Source organism: Chaetura pelagica, unplaced genomic scaffold, assembly GCF_000747805.2.
Source record: "Chaetura pelagica isolate M959 unplaced genomic scaffold, ChaPel_1.0 scaffold112, whole genome shotgun sequence".
In the NCBI taxonomy this organism is placed as follows: domain Eukaryota; kingdom Metazoa; phylum Chordata; class Aves; order Apodiformes; family Apodidae; genus Chaetura; species Chaetura pelagica.
The window spans coordinates 1,903,820-1,922,534 of NW_009952798.1; the positions used below are offsets into that span (position 1 = coordinate 1,903,820).

General features: G+C 39.7%; 1 protein-coding gene across 1 annotated transcript in view; it reads right to left on the minus strand.

The window, feature by feature from the left end:
* CTNNA3 (catenin (cadherin-associated protein), alpha 3) overlaps positions 1-18,715 on the minus strand; it is a 431,886-nt gene that overhangs the window by 77,461 nt on the left and 335,710 nt on the right. The window contains exons 12-13 of the mRNA XM_009994846.1: positions 18,263-18,463; positions 1,588-1,739 (exon numbers count right to left, since the gene is read on the minus strand). Coding sequence (XP_009993148.1) covers positions 1,588-1,739; positions 18,263-18,463 — 353 coding nt within the window. The remainder of the gene's footprint in view (positions 1-1,587; positions 1,740-18,262; positions 18,464-18,715) is intronic.

Here is an 18,715-nt window from a genome sequence, read left to right on the forward strand (position 1 = left end):
CTGCATACATGACCATCAAATAAAAAAAACAACTTCCGAACAATCACTTCAAGATAGAATCATATACAAATAACTTGCCAGCAACCCATCAAAAATAACTGTAGGTGAAGTGTGAAAGAAAAGCAATCCACAGAACTGTGTTTCCAGGATCTTTCTTCAGTATATAAACAATTTCATAATGACAATTACAATAAGGATAAGACATTTTAAAGACTCTGCACATTTGAATTCCTACTGAAAATGTCTAACTTACACACTTCAGTATGCTAACACTAATATTTTTCATGTTAGAATCACAGAATCGTAGAATGGTTTGGGTTGAAGGAGCCTTAAGAGGTCACCTAGTCCAAACCCCCTGCAACGAGCAGGGACACTTTGGAGCAGATCAGGCAGCTCAAAGCCCCCTGTCTGCCAGGGATTGGACTTCTAACACATGCAACCTGTGCCAGTGTTTCACAGCCCTTAATATAAAAAATTTCTTTCTTACATCTACTGTAAATCTACTCTCTTTTAGTTTAAAACCATCACCCCTTGTCCTATTGTAATGGGCCCTGCTAAAAGGTCTGTCCCCATTTTTCTTACAAGCCCCCTTTAAGTATTGAAAGACCACAATAAGGTCTCTTCTCCAGGCTGAACAACCCCAACTCTCTCACCCTGTCCTTGAAAGACCAGTATTCCATGCCTCTGATAATTTTTGTGGCCCTCCTCTGGACCTGCTCCAACAGGTCATATCTTTCCTATACTGAGGATTCCAGAGCTGGATGCAGTACTGCAGGTGGTCTCACCAGAACAGAGTTGAAGGGCAGAATCACCTGCCTGGAACTGCTGGCCACACTAGCCTGTAATATGTTTTTATATTTAAAAGGAAGAATCTGTTTCTTACTATCGTCTCAACTAAAAGACAATTCAGAAAAAACCTTCCTTTAAAAAACATATCTACTTTTTAATTAACATTTAATTTTACTTAAAACCAAAATGGCTGAACATACAGATACTGCAACTCAACTGTTCTCTTGTATCATTTGAATTCCAGTGTGTGGACTGAAGATATTTGGGGGAAATCCTGAGAAAATTCTGTTTCAAATTTTAAAAATAAGCTATTCTGAAGCATTTTCTCCAACCTCAGGAAAAAACACTGGCATAAGTACACTGATTAAGATTGTGTACAATTGACTCATATGAGGCTGTTAAGTCATCTGATGTGAAACTGACTTAATTTCAACAGGAGAATATACACTCCATTCTTGCATGCCACTAAATTAGGCTACAGGTAAAGAGGTACAAGCAGATTTGGGTTTGTAGCCACGTGCTGATCATTAATGCAGTGAACGAAGATCTGTATTGATCAAACATAACAAAATATTTCCAAAGAACAATAGACATTTTTATGTAACATTTTGACCTGGTACTCGATTCTAGCCTTCCTCAGTTATTATTAGTGTGCCACTATATCAAATTTCTCAGATCAGTTCAATCTGTATGAGCTTTGGGGCTTTGTTCACATAAGTAATTATAAATTCTCCTGAAAATGCTCTGATGTCCTGTACTTTCTGTCTTAGAAATTAATAAAATGAACTAAAAACTTACCCGAATCATCATGACTGCACATCTGATGTTATGAATTGTATCATATACCTTCTTAGAGACATCCACAAACTGGTTATCATCAAACAGATGCACTGTGTTCTTGCTCAAGCTCTCCAATGCAATATTTACTTGACTAATAAACTCTGGAATCACTATTAAAAATAAATAAATAAATTAGTGTGACAAGGATAAAACATTTAATTTTTCTTTCTGGCAAATTTCTTCACATTGATTAAAACTTAATTTTTAAAAAGCATTATAGTAGTAACATGATTAGTTTTCCCTAATTCTCTCATTCTAAATAAATGATACTACTTGTCCTTCCTTATCTTCTTGTATCTTTAACAATTTTTACTTTATATTGACATGTTCAACCAAGACCAATTAATGAAACCTGTTCACAGTTTAATAGCTGCCATGGCCCAACTCTTAATTCAGGGACTACCCCATCTAGAAGTCACCCTCACGTTAGGTACTACAGAAAAGTAGCCTTCACCAATCCTTTTATTCCAATTAGCATCTCTGTGCTTATTGTGGAAGGCCAGTGACAAGAGGTGAAGACATGAGCCATTGTACTTGCACCTCTTTGTGAAGCTGTGTTAAGCAATGAGCACCACTTTACCAGCTATCAAGACAGCTTGATACTTATAAAGCAATGGTTTCCACTTCTAAAATGCCTCACCTAAGGAATGCTTCAACAAAAGCCACGTAACAGACATGGAGAGAAATTACCTCCAAGAACTGATTTAAAAAAAAAAGACAACTTCTTTTTGTTCCCCTCAATTTAAATTTTTCAAGGTTTTTAATGAGAAGGAAGAAAAAAACCTAAAAAAACCTGTGTTTCATTTATTTGACAAAGGTGAAAAAGAACCCGAGAAGCATCTTCCTAAAGAACAAAAACACAGAGAACTTATTTTTCACCATGTGTATACTCAAGAACTGAAAGTAACAGTATCTGGTACTATGCCATCTCTGCAGGACAATCCCCAGGTCCCATTCCTTCTTTAGGCTGGAATCACGTAGTTTCCTACTTAAAAGACTATGTCAAAATTATTCCAGGCATGAAGAGTTCATGGGAACTCATGGAAGTCACAGAATCACTAAATGTTATGTATTGGAAGGACCCTCTGGAGACCATTGAGTCCAACACCCCTGCCAGAGCAGGATCATCACAGAATCTAGGGCAGGTCACACAGGAATGCACCCAGGCAGGTCTTGAAAGTCTCCAGAGAAGAAGACTCAACAACCTCTCTGGGAAGCCTCTAGCAGTGCTCTGTCACCCTCACAGTAAAGAAGTTTTATCTCATGTTGAGATAGAACTTCCTGTGCTCGAGTTTGAATCCACTGCCCCTCGTTGTGTTGCAGGGCACAACTGAAAAAAGACTGGCCCTTCCTTCTTCTCATCTACCCTTCAGATATTTATAGACATTAATAAGATCCCCTCTGTCTTCTCTAGACTGAAAAGCCCCAGGTCTTTCCTCATAAGACAGATGTTCCAGTTCCTTAATCATCCTCATAGCCTCTGCTGGACTCTCTCAAGTAAATCCCTGTCCCTCTTGAACTGGGGAGCCCAGAACTGGACACAGTACTCCAGATGTGGTCTCACTAAGGCATAGCAGAGGTGGAGGAGAACCTCCTTCAACCTGCTGGGCACAGTATCAACCTGCTGGAGACACTATTCTTAATGCACACCAGGATACCTACCATTGGCCTTCTTGGCCACAAGGGCACATTGCTGCCCCATGGATAATTTGTTGTCCACCAGGACTCCAAGTCCTTCTCCACAGGGCTGCTTTCTAGCAGGTCAGCTCCTAATCTGAACTGGTGCATGTTGTTATTCCTCCTCAGCTGCAGGACTCTACACTTTTTCTTGTTGAACCTCATTAGGTTCCTCTTTGCCCAGCTCTCCAGTCAGTCCAAATCCTGCTGATGCTGAATGGCCACACAGCCTCCTAGTCAATCAGCCAATCTTCCCAGTTTTGTACAATCAGCAAACTTGCTGAGGGTACACTCTGCCCCTCATCCAGGTCATTGATGAAGATGTCAAACAGAACAAGTGATCTTGTCACTTAAGTTACCAAGAAAATTGCCTGTTGGAGATGTAGGAGTGGATACAAAGAATGCTGCTTGAAGTGATTTTCTCTTCCGAGTGTTTCAAGGACCTAGAAGGGTCCAAGCAACTTTGGTGGGAAGGCTTTTCAGGTAAAAAATTACCTTGTTTTCAGTAAGTATTCACATTCTGTCTATTAAAACTGATACTTAAAGGAACAAAAATAAGTCTCTTGATTTTTGATGAGCTTTAAATCTCCTGAGCAGTATTATTTTCTGTGCTGTTGCACAACTCCATTTGCACTGTTGCGTAACACTTGTATTTTAGTATGACAAAGATAACTCAAAAGGGACATGACTGATATGAATACTAGGTGACATTCAGAACACTGGACCCTTAAAAAATTAATCAGAACCTGAAGTATCAGAGGAATTAGTACCATTTGCTTTCTCCTTTTAATAATAATGCACAAAAAATATTTTTAAGATGTCTCTGCCACATTAACCTCCAAAAATACTGTTAAGGTATTTTTTCCACTAGTATTTAGACACAACAGAATATTTAAATGTACATCTTGTGTGATATGCTTAACTATAAGGATAAACACGTATCTTTGAGTGGAGACCATTATTCACATGTCAAGGTGCCACACTGAAACAGTATGAAAGCACAGTGTGGGGAAGTGAAAGAGCAGCAATGAAACAAAGCCATAAATATATCAAAAAGCTCTTGTATAAAAAAAGTGTCAAAAAAAAACCCCACCCAAACCACCAAAAAACCCCAAGACAATAAAAAGAATTATTAAAAACTGTTCAAAACTACAGTCCCAAATTTCCATTTTAAACTGTTGAACCATCATTTTTTATCATCTAAATTAGCTTAAATTTAACAATTCCAATTTCTGTTCCTCTTTGCCCAGCTCTCCAGTCTTTCCACATCTTGCTAAAAGGCCACACAGCCTCCTGGTTAATCAGCCACTTGGTTTGGTACCAGCAGGAAATTTTTGGAGGATACACTCTGTCCCCTCCTCCAAGTCGTTGATGAAGATCTTGAACAGGACTGGACCCAGCACTGATGCCTGAGGAACTCCACTAGTTACAAGTCTCTAGCTGGACTCTGCACCACTGATCACTATCCTCTGAGCTCTATTGTTTAGCAAGTTCTCAATCTATCTCATTGTCTGCTCTCTCACCCCACACATCCTGAGCTTGCTGACAAGGATGTTATGGGAAACTGTGTCAAAAGCCTTGCTCCAGGCAAGGCAGGCTACATCCACTGGTCTCTCTGCATCTGCCCATTCAGTCACAGCATCACAGAAGACTAACAGGTTAGTCAAACATGATTTCCACTTGATAAATCCATGTTGGCTACTCCTGATAACCTTCTTCTCTTCCATGTGCTTACAGATGACCTCCAGAATGAGCGACTCCATCATCTTTCCAGGGATGGAGGTGAGGTTGACTGGTCCATAGTTTCCTGGATCGTCATCCTTACCCTTCTTGAAGACTGGAGTGACACTGGCTTTCCCCCAATCCCCAGGCACCTCTCCCATTTGCCATGTTCTTTTGATGGAGAGTGGTAGAACAACATCAGCCAGCTCTCTCAACATTTGGGGGTGCATCCCATGGATTTGTTTATACTGATTTTACCAAACTGATCTCTAACCCAACCCTCATCAACCAGCAGAGAGTCATCCTTCTTCCAAGCTTTATCTCTTACATCTAAGGTCTGGGATTCATGAGGGCTGGTCTTAGCAGTAAAGACTGAAGCAAAGAAGGTTCTCGGTAACTCTGCCTTGCCTGCATCCTCTGTTACCAGGGCTCCCTCATTCAGCAGTGGACCCACATTTTCTATACTCTTATTTTTTCACTGATGTATTTGAAGAAGCCCTCTACACTACTCTATCTTACAAAGCACCTCTGAACTTTGAGAACCTGATATAAAATCTGTCCATACCATAGGAGGCCTGGGATCACACTGAGATGGAAACAGGCCTTTGATTAAACCCCATACATTGTGGTAATTCACATGCTTTCCTAAATACAGGAACCGTATTGTCCATCAAATCCGAAATTCCTTTTCTAAGAGTAAAAATTTAACCCTTTCATTTTAGATACTTCATTGATGCTTTTAAGTTCTGCAGGTAAAATCATCAGGATCTGTTGATTAGGGAAAAAAAAATCCTTATAAAACAGAGTTACTAGATAATAATGTTTTAACAATCTTCTGATTTCCCTATTTAAAGGGAAAAGCTCATACCATCCTCAGAAAGGAGAGCTGTGTTGCCATCTACACTTCAATCCTGACACCAGGTAAATGTTACAGGCAAGCAGCAAGAGTATGGGCCTATCTTCCATCCATCCATTCATCCAGGTGAACATTGCAAAAAAGCAACAGTGGTAAAGCAAATAACCCCAAGACAAAAGTGAAATAGAAGTAGAAACAAAAGTAAAATAAAACGGGGAAAAAAACAAACCCACAGTAAAGCAGCAAAGCAACAAGAGATTCTTCCATCAGAAAAAAAGAATGATTATATTTTTCTTGGCATGTGAGTTCATTTGCCCTGTTCTCTGTATGTCTTTTCATTTTCCTCTATGCTCATCAGCATGGCTGAGTGTAATTTTTATTGCATTAGTCTAATTTTGTTTAGCACTAAGAAAGCCACAGTACAAGGAATAAGTGCTTAAACTCTGCAATCCTAAGGATGCTTTTCAATACTATATCCTGGAATTGTACACTATATTAGAGTGAACTAATCTGGAATTTATGAATTGAAATGGAAAATTTGCTTTAAGGATGTGCATCTTTCAGCAAGAAGTTCAGATGAGACCTCCTGTGGCAGCATAAGCAGAGAGTTGTGGCAAAACATGTGTATCTCAAGTATTTTATTATCCTCTGTAATCTGGTCACCTAGCATGAAAGTCAGTGTGATGGATATAGATAATTTGCTTACAGAGGTTTTAATAGTTTTCCAGTTGCAGAAATTTTAGCTAAAGAGATGCATAAGCAAAGTACGTTTGGAAAAAAATGCAGGGTGATATTAGAGCAAATAAAGAATCTAGTTAATAATGCACAGCTTTTATTCAGTACTTATTTCACTTCTTGAGAACAAAGAATAGTTTGCACTTCTTGTGATTTAAAACTAAGCATTTGCAGATTTCTTCTAGAGTGATTAACTCTCAGGTAGTAAGAACATTTTATATTCTGCTAACTTGATCTTCCTGCTGTGTACTGTGTATTCATAACATTTCAATCCAAAATGCTACACAGCGAACTAACAAATAAATTAAAAACCATCTAAGTTAAGGCAACAGCACTGGCCAAGTCATGCTATCTGCAATGTGTTACTTCTGACAGAAGGCTGAGTTATGCCACACCAGTCATGCTATTTAGAATGGAATCAACTGTTGAATGACTGATAGAGACATCTTCATTAGATGTGATAAAAAATACTTTTAAATAATAATGGAATTAGTACAAAGAAAATTATTCTGCACTCAATGCAAAAGGCTGAACTGCATAACATGAACAGTTTTTTCAAAGTGCAACCATTCATGACTCTGTTACAAATCCACCAAATACAATGCTAATATGAAGATCAAGCTGTTTCTCAATTTTGTTTCACTACGGTACAGACACTTCAAACTCATTTTTGTGATACATTTAACTGGTGACATATAATGCTGTATCAGATGAGTTACCAAGACATATGTGTATATAGGTATATAAATATATACATAAAAGGAGCAGAAGAGCTTAGTGACTGTGTATATTTGATACAACCCTTCCACTTCTTCAAATATTACTATTGGTATTTAATATTTTTTTTCACTAATGAGCACATAGGTTCTATGCAGGAAACAGGGTTAACATTTTTGGAACTTTTATCACACCAAACAGTGCATGTTCCTCTACCAGTCCCAGTGCTAAGCCAGTGTTTGAGAACAGATCTCTGCATCACTCACTGTGGTGCCCTGCTGCCCCTTAACTACTTAGAGCAAAAAGAACTAGAAAAGATATTTCATGGATTTAGCATTTCACTTACTGAAAGCATAACATAACATGGGTGCATTAGAAAGGGTGTGGTTAGCAGGTCAAGAGAGGTTCTCCTCCCCCTCTATTCTGCATTGGTGAGGCCACATCTGGAGTATTGTGTCCAGTTCTGGGCCCCTCAGTTCAAAAAGGACAGGGAACTGCTTGAAAGAGTCCAGGGCAGAGCTACAAAGATGATTAAGGGAGTGGAACATCTCCCTTATGAGGAAAGGCTGAGGGAGCTGGGTCTCTTTAGCTTGGAGAAAAGGAGACTGAGGGGTGACCTCATCAATGTTTACAAATATGTAAGGGGTGAGTGTCAGGGAGATGGAGTTAGGCTTTTCTCAGTGATTACCAGTGATAGGACAAGGGGTAATGGGTGTAAATTGGAGCATAGGAGGTTCAAGGTGAATATCCAAAAAAATTTTTTTACTGTGAGAGTGACAGAGCACTGGAACAGGCTGCCCAGGGAGGTTGTGGAGTCTCCTTCACTGGAGACATTCAAAACCCACCTGGATGAGTTCCTGTGTGATGTACTCTGGGTGACCCTGCTCTGGCAGGGGGGTTGGACTAGATGATCTTTTGAGGTCCCTTCCAACCCCTAGGATTCTATGAATTATCCAAGGCAAGAGGTCTGTCATACACAGAAAAAAAGTTGCATGCTAATAGCAGGATGTAACTGGTATTTGCTTCTCCTTCAGGCCAGACAGATACGTACTAAAATAGTGAAACCGGAAACTCTCAATACTGAATGCACCTACAATATAGTAAGACCACTGGCATAACCAACAAGCTTTTAGGAGCACAGCTAAGCATAAATACATAGACTTAGAAAACTGTATCTTTAAATAAATTTGTATATGTTTGCATACATATTTATATCTAAGTTATGTTGAATATATGACAGAAGTTTTGTGATATTGCATCTTTACAGCTAATAAGAGTTAACTGTCCTGAATATGAGAAATGATTAATGAGTGAGACCCAATTACTGGCAGTGTGATTAATGACTGGCAATCCAGTAAACTGCTGCTTTTAAGCTGGAAAAGGCTCAAAGTGAGCCTTCTTTTCAACACACTAATTCAGCTTCCTATCTGGAAAACAGTTATTTTCATTCCCACCAAGACAATTCAGATACATACCAAGTCACTGTTACTCTGTAGGACAGCAGACTAGACAGGTACGGGCATGGGTCATTGCTTGTGACTTTGGGATCTGTGAGCTGTCTCTGCAGCCCTTGCACAGCCTGGCAAATACCCACACCTCTGCAGCTGGGAATTAGCACAGCGCCTGCACTTAAAACACTGCAGCTCCAGACTTCAGGGGTGACTTCACGGATCTTTTTCCACTCACTGCACAAACGTCCAGAGAAATACACAGAGAGGTGGGGGGTAGATGGATTTCCCCATGCAAGGTACTAGAGGCAGGGCACAGCATTCGAAAGAGCAGAAAGATACCCCCAGAGCATATCAGTAATCTACCCATTTTAAAGATCTCTACTTACTGCATTTTGCTGCCATGCTCAAGGACAGACTGACCAAGAAATCTCAGATCAGAGACACTTCCCCCTAAGTCATAGTGGTGAAGAATTTCACATATTTTTCTTCCATTTCATAGCAGACAGTGTGGCCCATGTTGGCCTGTCTTACCTCATCAGTTCCCTATTATCACAGGGCTTCTATGTGCTGTGGAAACATCCACTCCTCCTGAATACAGATCACAGCACAGAACAGCATGGCCTTCTTTAGTCTAAGTGAAGTCAAAGGGTATAATTCAGAGGCATCTGCCTCTAAATACCCTGTTTGTATTTAACTTAAAAAAAACAACAACAAAAAACAACAACAAAACAAACCACCCGATTACTTTCCATAAGTGCCTTTCAAAGGGCACACAGAGGTTTTATTTTACCTTCAGTCCAACTGCAGACCACCATCAAAACTCTACCTGTATGTCCTCACTTCAAAACCAGTGATCACACAGCAGCATGATGACAAATGCACTTGTGGGTTTTGGCTGCAAATCTAGTTTTGAGGCTCTTCAGTATTCTAGCCCAACTTGCTACCAGGCCAGACAGTTGACATGCTAGTACTGGCACAAGGAAGGTGGCAGAAAAAGGCAGATGGAGCAAGTGGGCACCACTTCTGTCAATAAAGGCTGCATTTAGAGATGTTAAAAATGACTGTGAATTGCAACCTCCATTTCTAAGACTAGAACTTGTCACTGCAGATGTCTAATGAAAGTTTTCTTCACTGGCCTTGCTATATCCAAGACCAAAGCTCTGCCAGCAAGAGCAGGGAGCCAACTAACACATTAGGCAATTTCTAAAGGCTGATGATTAAATAAGCCTAAATTGGGATTGTTCAAATGTGCTGAAAAGGACACCGGAAATGTACAAGCCATTAAGAAGTTGAGGTCCTGCTTATGGGGGAGTAAATCATATGTAAGGCAGACTGTCTGAACAGAGAACAGCTTTTCAGTAACTCAGGTGGGGAAGAGAAATCCTGAGATTTGAATTAAAAAAATAATCTCTGGGAACCTTGGCTATTTCTAGTGAACAAGCATCATGCCATACACTTCTTAAACTAGAGAACAGTGCTAATTGGCAAAATACTTCAACCAGCCAGATTCCTGTGAGTATTATTACATGCTCTTTTCTGTTTATTTTATGTTTAGAGCAATAATGCCTATGAAATTTGAAGTAACAGAAATATGCTTAACTTGTTCTTCTCAGTGCTTTAGGTGATCACCAAGTGCAACAGCATTCTAAAGCAAGCAAATACGTAGCTAAAGGCATCCTAACACACACAGTGCTTATAATCAACATGGATATTGGTAAGAGTGAAGAAAAGCTATTTTTGAGCTACAGGAAATTAAAAAAAATACAAATAAGATTGTAAAAAATAGCACTATGTTCAGGGCCATTTTTTGATTTTCTGGAACACAACACTATTTGGATTATATTCTTTCTGATCTTTCAGAACTTGCTTCCCATCTGACACAATTCCAACAGTTTTTAAAGCAAACATTTTAAACATAATTTCACAGAAGGATTAAAACAGAGCCTTACAGAAAAAAAAAGGTAGCTGCACTTAATCAAATGAGGGTTATTGACTCTAACAGAAAAACTCACAAGAATGAAGGGTTATTGCTTACATATTAGTCTTACAATCACCATGTCATGATAAAAAAAAAAGTTTAGGCTAAATCATGCAAACACCCTCAGCATTTCTCAGTTAATGCTTTTTTCCCCTCTTAGTTCTTATAACTGAATAATTTGTTACAAGTTGTTCCTTGTCTGAATTGTTCATGAGTTTCACAGGTTCAGCAATTCCATACACTTGCCTACTCAAGCCTCATTCCAGATTTTCTATCAAATGTGTTGGGGATTTTTTTTATATATTTTACAGTGAAAAGAGTCAGACCTCTTTAGCAGTCTCTGGACTTCACAAGCAAGTGTAAAAACTTCTGAATAGTAATCAGAGTAAAACAGCAAGTATCTTTAAATCTCATTCTGAGGGTGATGAATGAGAAGTGGAAAATACTTTTTTTTCATTAAAAATACTTGTATTTTTAAATGAGTGAAAGCTTTTGATTCTGCATGCACCACAGAACAAGTGAGATTTATCTGCCTTATTTTAGCTACCCCAAATAAGCCACCTCAAATAAAATTTGTTGTTTTAGTCTCTTTAATACTAAAACAAGAGGTAAGGAGCTTCAAGAGCTGTTTTATCCTATTTCATCTGAAAATATAGCTTGGGAAAAGACAATGGAGTTTTTGGAGGTGTTTTTTCTTCCCATTTTGACTTAGATGGCACATCAAAGGAGAATGAAATGAGAACCAATTGTCAGTGTGGGCAGAAAAAAACAGACCCCAAAGCCTTCTTATGTTTCCTCCTTGGCAGGTGTCCTTTGGGTGAGAGTGTAACTGCAGAAAACAGACCACGCCTACTGCAAAAGACTTAGACAGTGGACAAAGGGAACTGTAATTTTGCATAAGCTACTGCAACAAGCCTGCAAAATGTTTTTGAGAAAGGCAAGTGAAGCATCGAGGAAAATACCAAGTCATTAGCCTGAGCACATAAGCATGCAAGAAATGGAAAAGCTGAACAAAAAGCAGATGGAAGGAAGTGCGTATCAGATAAAACTACTATATTTTTTTATTGCTAAAATAAAAGATATTTTCCAAGAGAAAAGCAATGCAGTAGATTCAATCCACCCTACAGAATCATTTAATACAGGAAAGCTCTGTTTCAGGTGGAGCAGAGCAGTATTAGTATGGATGCTATACACCTGAGCACACTGAAAGGGCTATAAAGTGAGAGGAAACCCTGGAAGGTGGCCAAAATAACAATCTTGGGACCAAGAAATAAACAAGCAAATAAATTCATTAGTGACACTGGCAAACAGTATGATAATAAAACATGCTGCCAATACAGAAGACAGCTGGGTCAGGAAAAACACAATGACTCTTAGGACAAACCATAGGAAAGGACTTCAAAAAAGGTAACTGAAACTTGGGAAGGTTTTAAAGAATACCACTGAACACAACACCTGTCTGTCCAGAACACGTCTATAAGTTTGACGTGCTTAGCCCACTGGGACCAAGTGTTTTCACAATTCAGGTGGAGGCAGAAAAGTTGCTCATAATGACACAAGAACAAAACATAAAAACTGGACATGCATACATGTTAGAAATCTGAGGAAAAAAGATTACTTGAAGAAATGGGCCTACATAGCTCACAAGGAGATAATGAAGCCAACAAATTGCCCTTGGTATCCTCTTACCACAGCAAATAATGATTGTGTAATATTCCAAATAAAGCTCCTTGAACATCCTGAATAAGTCATGGACAATGTTTGGATATGAGGCTTTTCTCTCACTCTGAAATGCCTAAAAACTTGTAATGATCCAGATGAATACTTATTAAAAAACACCTCTTACATACTTGCACTTCAATCCCCAGTTATAAATAACATTGCTGGTATCACATAAGAAGAGCAGGAATCTCCAAAACTGTTACAGGTTCTAGTCAATTCAATAGTTTATGGGTGCTAATATCATATGAGTAACGGTTAAAGACTTATACAATTCAGGCACATTTTCTGAGACAGGAAGAAATTTTCAAATCCACATTCAACTTCACATTTCCTATTGCCATTGAGCCTCAGAGATAAAACACTGTCCTAACCCACACTTGAAAGGAAGTGAGTGTTGTGTGTCACACCATTATCTGTCTCACAACAATGGCCACAGTTTAAATTTGAGAACAGTTGAAAATTTTTTTCATTCCAAATACAATTTCATTATTATCCCTACACTTAAGGTTAAGCCTTACCCCTATTTGAATTAAAAGGTGTTTCATAATGCTGGTAGTAAGAAGCTGTGGACAATGGCTTGCTGTGATTCCATCAGCACTAATGGAATAGAAAAATGTGGGCTCAGAACTCCAGTGATTCAGAGAAAGAGACTTCCACTCATTCCTTATGACAGTTAAAATACTTATCATCTGTGCCTCCAGCCTTTTTCCTTTCTTTTTTACAACTCTGAGACCCAAACAGAGAACTTACGTATGTGTATACATATATACTTATATAGCATATCATTATACTTTTACATTAAAACAAATCTGTAAGCAAAATTTACAAGAAATACAGGCTTTTTACTCTCAACATAGAATCATAGAATGCTTTGGGTTGGAAGGGACCTTAAAGATGATCCAGATCCAACCCCCCTCCATCGGCAGGGACACCACCCACCAGACCAGGTTGCTCCAAGCCCCATCCAACCTGCCCTTGAACACTTCCAGGGAAGGGACAGCCACAGCTTCTCTGGGCAACGTGTGCAAGTGTCTCACCACCCTCACAGTAAAGAATTTTCTCCTAATGTCTAACCTAAGTCTATCTTCTTCCAGTTTTTATCTATTTCCCCTTGTCCTCTTGCTACAAAAGCCCTAGTAAAAAGTCTCTCCCCAGCTTTCCTTTAGGCCCCCTTCAGGAACTGGAAGGTGCTCTACAGTTTCCTTGGAGCCTTCACTTCTCCAAGCTTAACAACCCCAACTCTCTCAGCCCATCTCCATAGCAGAGCTGCTCCAGCCCTCTGATCATCTTTCTGGCCTCCTCTGGACTCACTCCAACAACTGCATGTCTTTCCTGTGCTGGGAGGTCTAGAACTGGACACAGTACTCCAGGTGGGGTCTCATGAGACCAGCTGGCCACACTTCTTTTGATGCAACCCAGGACACAGTTGGCTGTTTGGGCTGCAAATACACATTGCTGGCTCATGCTGAGCTGCTAATCAACCAACACCCCTAAGTCTTTTTTTCTCAGGGCTGTTCTCAATCCATTAATTCTCTGCCCAACATGTAATTGTGCTTGGGATTGCCCTAACCCAGATGCAGGGCCTCGCACTTGGGCTTGTTTAACTCCAGGAGGTTGGCACTGGCCCACCTCTCCAGCCTGACAAGGTCCCTCTGGATGCTATCCCTTCCCTTCCATGTGTTGCACACACCACAGAGCTTCACATTGTCAGCAAACCAGCAACAAATATCTGCCTTAAGTCAAACTGTTTAAATTTAACTGCTGCAGCCTCTGGCATGCAGTAAATTAACAGAGTAGACTTTGATATTTAAAGTACAGTGCAAGGTTACCCTTCACTTTGCTTTCATGCTAGAGTATGCAGACAAGACCAAAATCCAGAGACCTGCATATTTCAATCTAATAAACAGTGCCAAAATTTAGGAATGATAGAGATATCTATACTAACATTTTTACAGTCTTAAGTGTACAGGAATATAGCGTGAAGCTCTACCAACTTTCTCTAGTAAAACCAAGACAGGAAATGCTGCTGCACAGCCTGCATGGAGCACACACACTACATGACTGAATGCTCTTTTTTCCACTGGTGCCCCTAAAGGTTTCATACAGATCCTGGTGCACAAATTTAGAGGGCACAACTCTCAATTCTGACTCTCAATCTCTTAGAGTAGGATTGGGCTGAAATGCTTTGCAGGTCTCTTTCAAACCCACATATCTTCATGCCCTTCCCACTGAAACCTGAGAACAAGAACAGACAAAGCACGTCCCCATTTCATTATGATGTAATACAAGGAAGATGTACTCAGACCAAGAGCTGGGAAGCATTCCTGTACCCCACACCGAGCTGTAGCCTCATGAATTGACACAGTGTCACGTTAAGAACCCTGTAGAGGCAGTGGCAGTTCAAACGAGCTGTCCTCACTATTAGACCATATGTTCTTTTCTTGCAGTCTTATACTTCATTACTTTCCAAACTGATTCTACAGACACCAGCCTCCTCTAATATGTGACCCTGGCATATGTCTAAAGTAGGTCTCTCCAGTGACCTGAATTAAGCAGCTCTTTTTTAACAGAAATATGTATGATCACATAACCACAGTGCCATACTGCATATACAGAGTGCAAACCAAGGCTCCAAAGTCAACTTCAGTTGTGATATTACCTAACTGCTGCGATGCTGACTGCACACAAATGGTGCTCTTACAGGTCCTTGTTAAGTTCCTTGGGGGAAAAGGCAAAATGGAGGAGTGGCATAACATAAGCCTGAGAAAGCAGACACTCCATTTTTTATGGTGCTGCAGAGATTTGTTCATCTCTCAGCAACTTGTTTCTAAATAGGACCACACAGCGTGGCTAAAAAATTAACCAACAGTTTTTATACATTGTGCAGCAGAATGATACTGCTGCTGAATAGCTCACTTAACCATCTCAAATACATTTGCTGTCTTCCAGCTGAAGAGATTCACTCATGTCATGCTCTTGTTTTCAATATATTCTAATGCAGAGAATTTAACCTCTCTTATTAATTGCGTCAGCATTTATACTACAATTTAGATCTGTCTTTGTTTTAACAAACTGTAAATATACCTATTCCTCTTTGTGCACAATTTTTCTGTCCTGTTACCTCCAATTTGCCACTTTCCCATTTCTGGTTCCCATTCTTTCTTCAGTGTTTTTATTTCTCTGCAATTTCCATGCACAGTATTATTCCATAATTGTATTTGCATACACTGCCTGTAATAATTTCTCTTCAGTAACACACCTTTTCACTAGGCATAAAGGATCACTGCCCCAAGTTACTCATGTGAACTAATGCAGCAGCTAATGACAGCATAAACAAACAGCTCTTTCCTAGTGAATTGTCACCTTGCAATCAGCTGGCTCCTGAAAGACTCCAGCAAAGACAGAATGTTTTGGCTTACAACTGAGGCTGCAGACTACCTACATTTTCCCTGTAAGCTGGAACAGTTAAAACAAACAAATTTAAGACAACAATCAAGCAATGAAAACACTTCATATGGATTTTTGTCTGTTCACTAGGTACTATACCAAGACAGTTAAGAATAAAAAGAACGTATGTCTTTTTCCATTCCTACTGAATAATGAAAAGATAGTGGATTCCTAGATTCTGAGGTTTGAAGTAAAGACATTTGATCAGAGGACAACATGCTTAATGTCCCTCGACACAGGCAAACAGTCTAACCAAACCTTGTTTCAGGTCTTCCTGTGCTCTGAAGATAGAGAGATTTAAGTATATTATATATTACTGTCAAGACATGGCAAAAAAACAGAAATCAGTGTCAACTCCTAATGTACTTAAACACTTCCAGTTTCAAGAAAGAAGGGTTTAGCTCTTATACTGGAATCAAAAATACCCTTTCCTGTAACTACTGCTTCCCTTGGTATTTCTCATAGTACTTTCAGAAGTTATGAAAAAAAGAATGTCCTGTTGCAAGTTCTTGGGTTTTGTCACCAAAATGTCAGAAAAGAAGATAAAAACAGGCAAGTCTGTTTCAAACTCTTCTCACTACTCAGTCCCTTTTACCACTTCATTGTGATGTCAGTTCACCCTTGCTTCACATGAAGACAGTTGAACCTGAACATATTTGAAGCCACCAAGAAAGAGCTCAACCAAAATTCCTGTCTTTTCTCGTGGTAAAATACAGGCAATGTCAGTCCAATATAAGACACTAGGAATTTCTTTAGAGTGACAGAGCTAGGATTTAGACTTCTAAGTTCACAAAGCTAAATCCTGTATTCCAGAGCTGCACAAACTTCCCAGAAATTTTCCTAATAGTAATTTCTTAACTGCCCAACTATTAGGATTGCAACCACTGAAAACATGTAAGTCCTGGGACCTCCAAAGAGCTTTTATTTTTTTTAAAATTAAGCACACACTATGAAAGGCCAGACATCAATGTATATAAAAAGCAACTTGTTGTAAAAAACCAAACCTTTTAAAGAACAGTGCAGTTATAGCCCTGCTGCCAGTACAGCGATATTCCAATATCGGATAACCTCCTTTTTAATACTGTGAAACAGAAAGCAGACACTGCTAACCATTTAAAGAAGTTCCAGATTTGCTTAGCAAAACTGAAGCTATTTAGAAATATTTAACCACTGGCTCAACAGTCCTTAAAGTGGTCAGTACACACAAATTATGAAACTGCTTTCTCTCTTTCTCAAAATTTGCCTTTCATTTGCTTAGAAGACATTTGGCAAGGCCAGAACAATCAAGTGGAAAGCTGCTTGTCTCACAAGTTACAAAATCTCCAAACATTTTACTTGCATTTAAGAACGTAGTCTTGCATAACTTAAAAAGAACCTACATAAGTAAAATAATGCAAATCACAGAATGGTTAAGATTAGAAGGGACCCTAAAGATCATCAGGTTCCCCCTGCTACGAGCAGGGACACCTCACACCCCCCGTTTTGCTGCCGGTTGCCGGGGCCACCACCCGCTGCTGCTGCTAGGACCGGGGACAAGGGGGGGACAAGAGGGACAACTTGCCGGAGGGTCACATCACCACACACAGACACACTCCTCTCCTCAACTTGCACGCACAGCACGACCTCTTAAAGAGAACTGACTCAGGCTTCCTCCCTCCTCCCTTTGGTCCTCAACCCTCTCTCAGAGAGAACACCTTAAAAGCACAATACTTTTTGCATTACCTCCCTAAAGGGCACATTCTTACTGCATATATATACATAAATATCCCTGGTAGCCATTTACATTTACATTTTCCCTAAACATCATCCTTCAGTTTATGTTTACCCTTAATAAACCGATTGATTTGTGTGGTAAAGATCCGTCTTAGAAGCCATTTGTGAGCGTGCTGGGGGTGCACTCTAACCACCACCCTGAAATACGGCCCCGCAGCGGCCGCTTCTCCGTGAGAGGCGAGAGCCACGTGTGACCCTCGGGCTTATTCACAAACCCCTCCACGTTGGAGGGGAAATCACCAAAGCACATGACAGCCGGTAGCCCCCCAGTATCGGCTCACAACAGAGCTTTTCTAGGAGCTGCCTGCTCACCCACACTGGTCTCCTGGAGTTTTTACCTGACTTTCTCTTAGTTGGGATGCATCACTCTGAAATGTTTAAACTAGTCTGAACTGCATGATATCATCATAACTGACTAGCATGCTGAAAAGATACTAGACACCCTACAGTAAACCATTAGTGCACGAGATCAGAAAATCATCACGTTCACTTTAACTGTTCTATCTACCGGAATGTTTGTACCAATTGAGAACACAGATTAAATATCAGACTTACCATTCTTGGTCAAATAGTGAACATTTGTCATCACACCTTCAGTGTAAGCCCCTGGTTCATAATTGTCCATCTCACCCGAAACAATATGAGCCACCCTGTTGGCGCGCCCTCGGATGGCGCCTGCTGCTCCATCCAAACCGTCTGCGTTTTGCTCCCTCAGTGCAATGATACACTTGTTCACATCCTCAAGAATATGGCTTTCTGCAAAGAAAACATTTCTTTTAAGCTTACACAACCAGAAACATTTTACACACAAAACTGATGGCATTTTTTTCTTCCCCTGTTGAAATACGTTGGCCAACACGAGCTAAATATTGGATAAAAAAAATTGACTGAACTGTCCTTGTAACCCTTAAAACAATTGACTGATTCCTAGAATTCAAAAGTACAATAATGCTCTCCAAAAAGCAAAAGCCATACTAAATTATTGAGTCAGAAACTCTAGAAAAACTT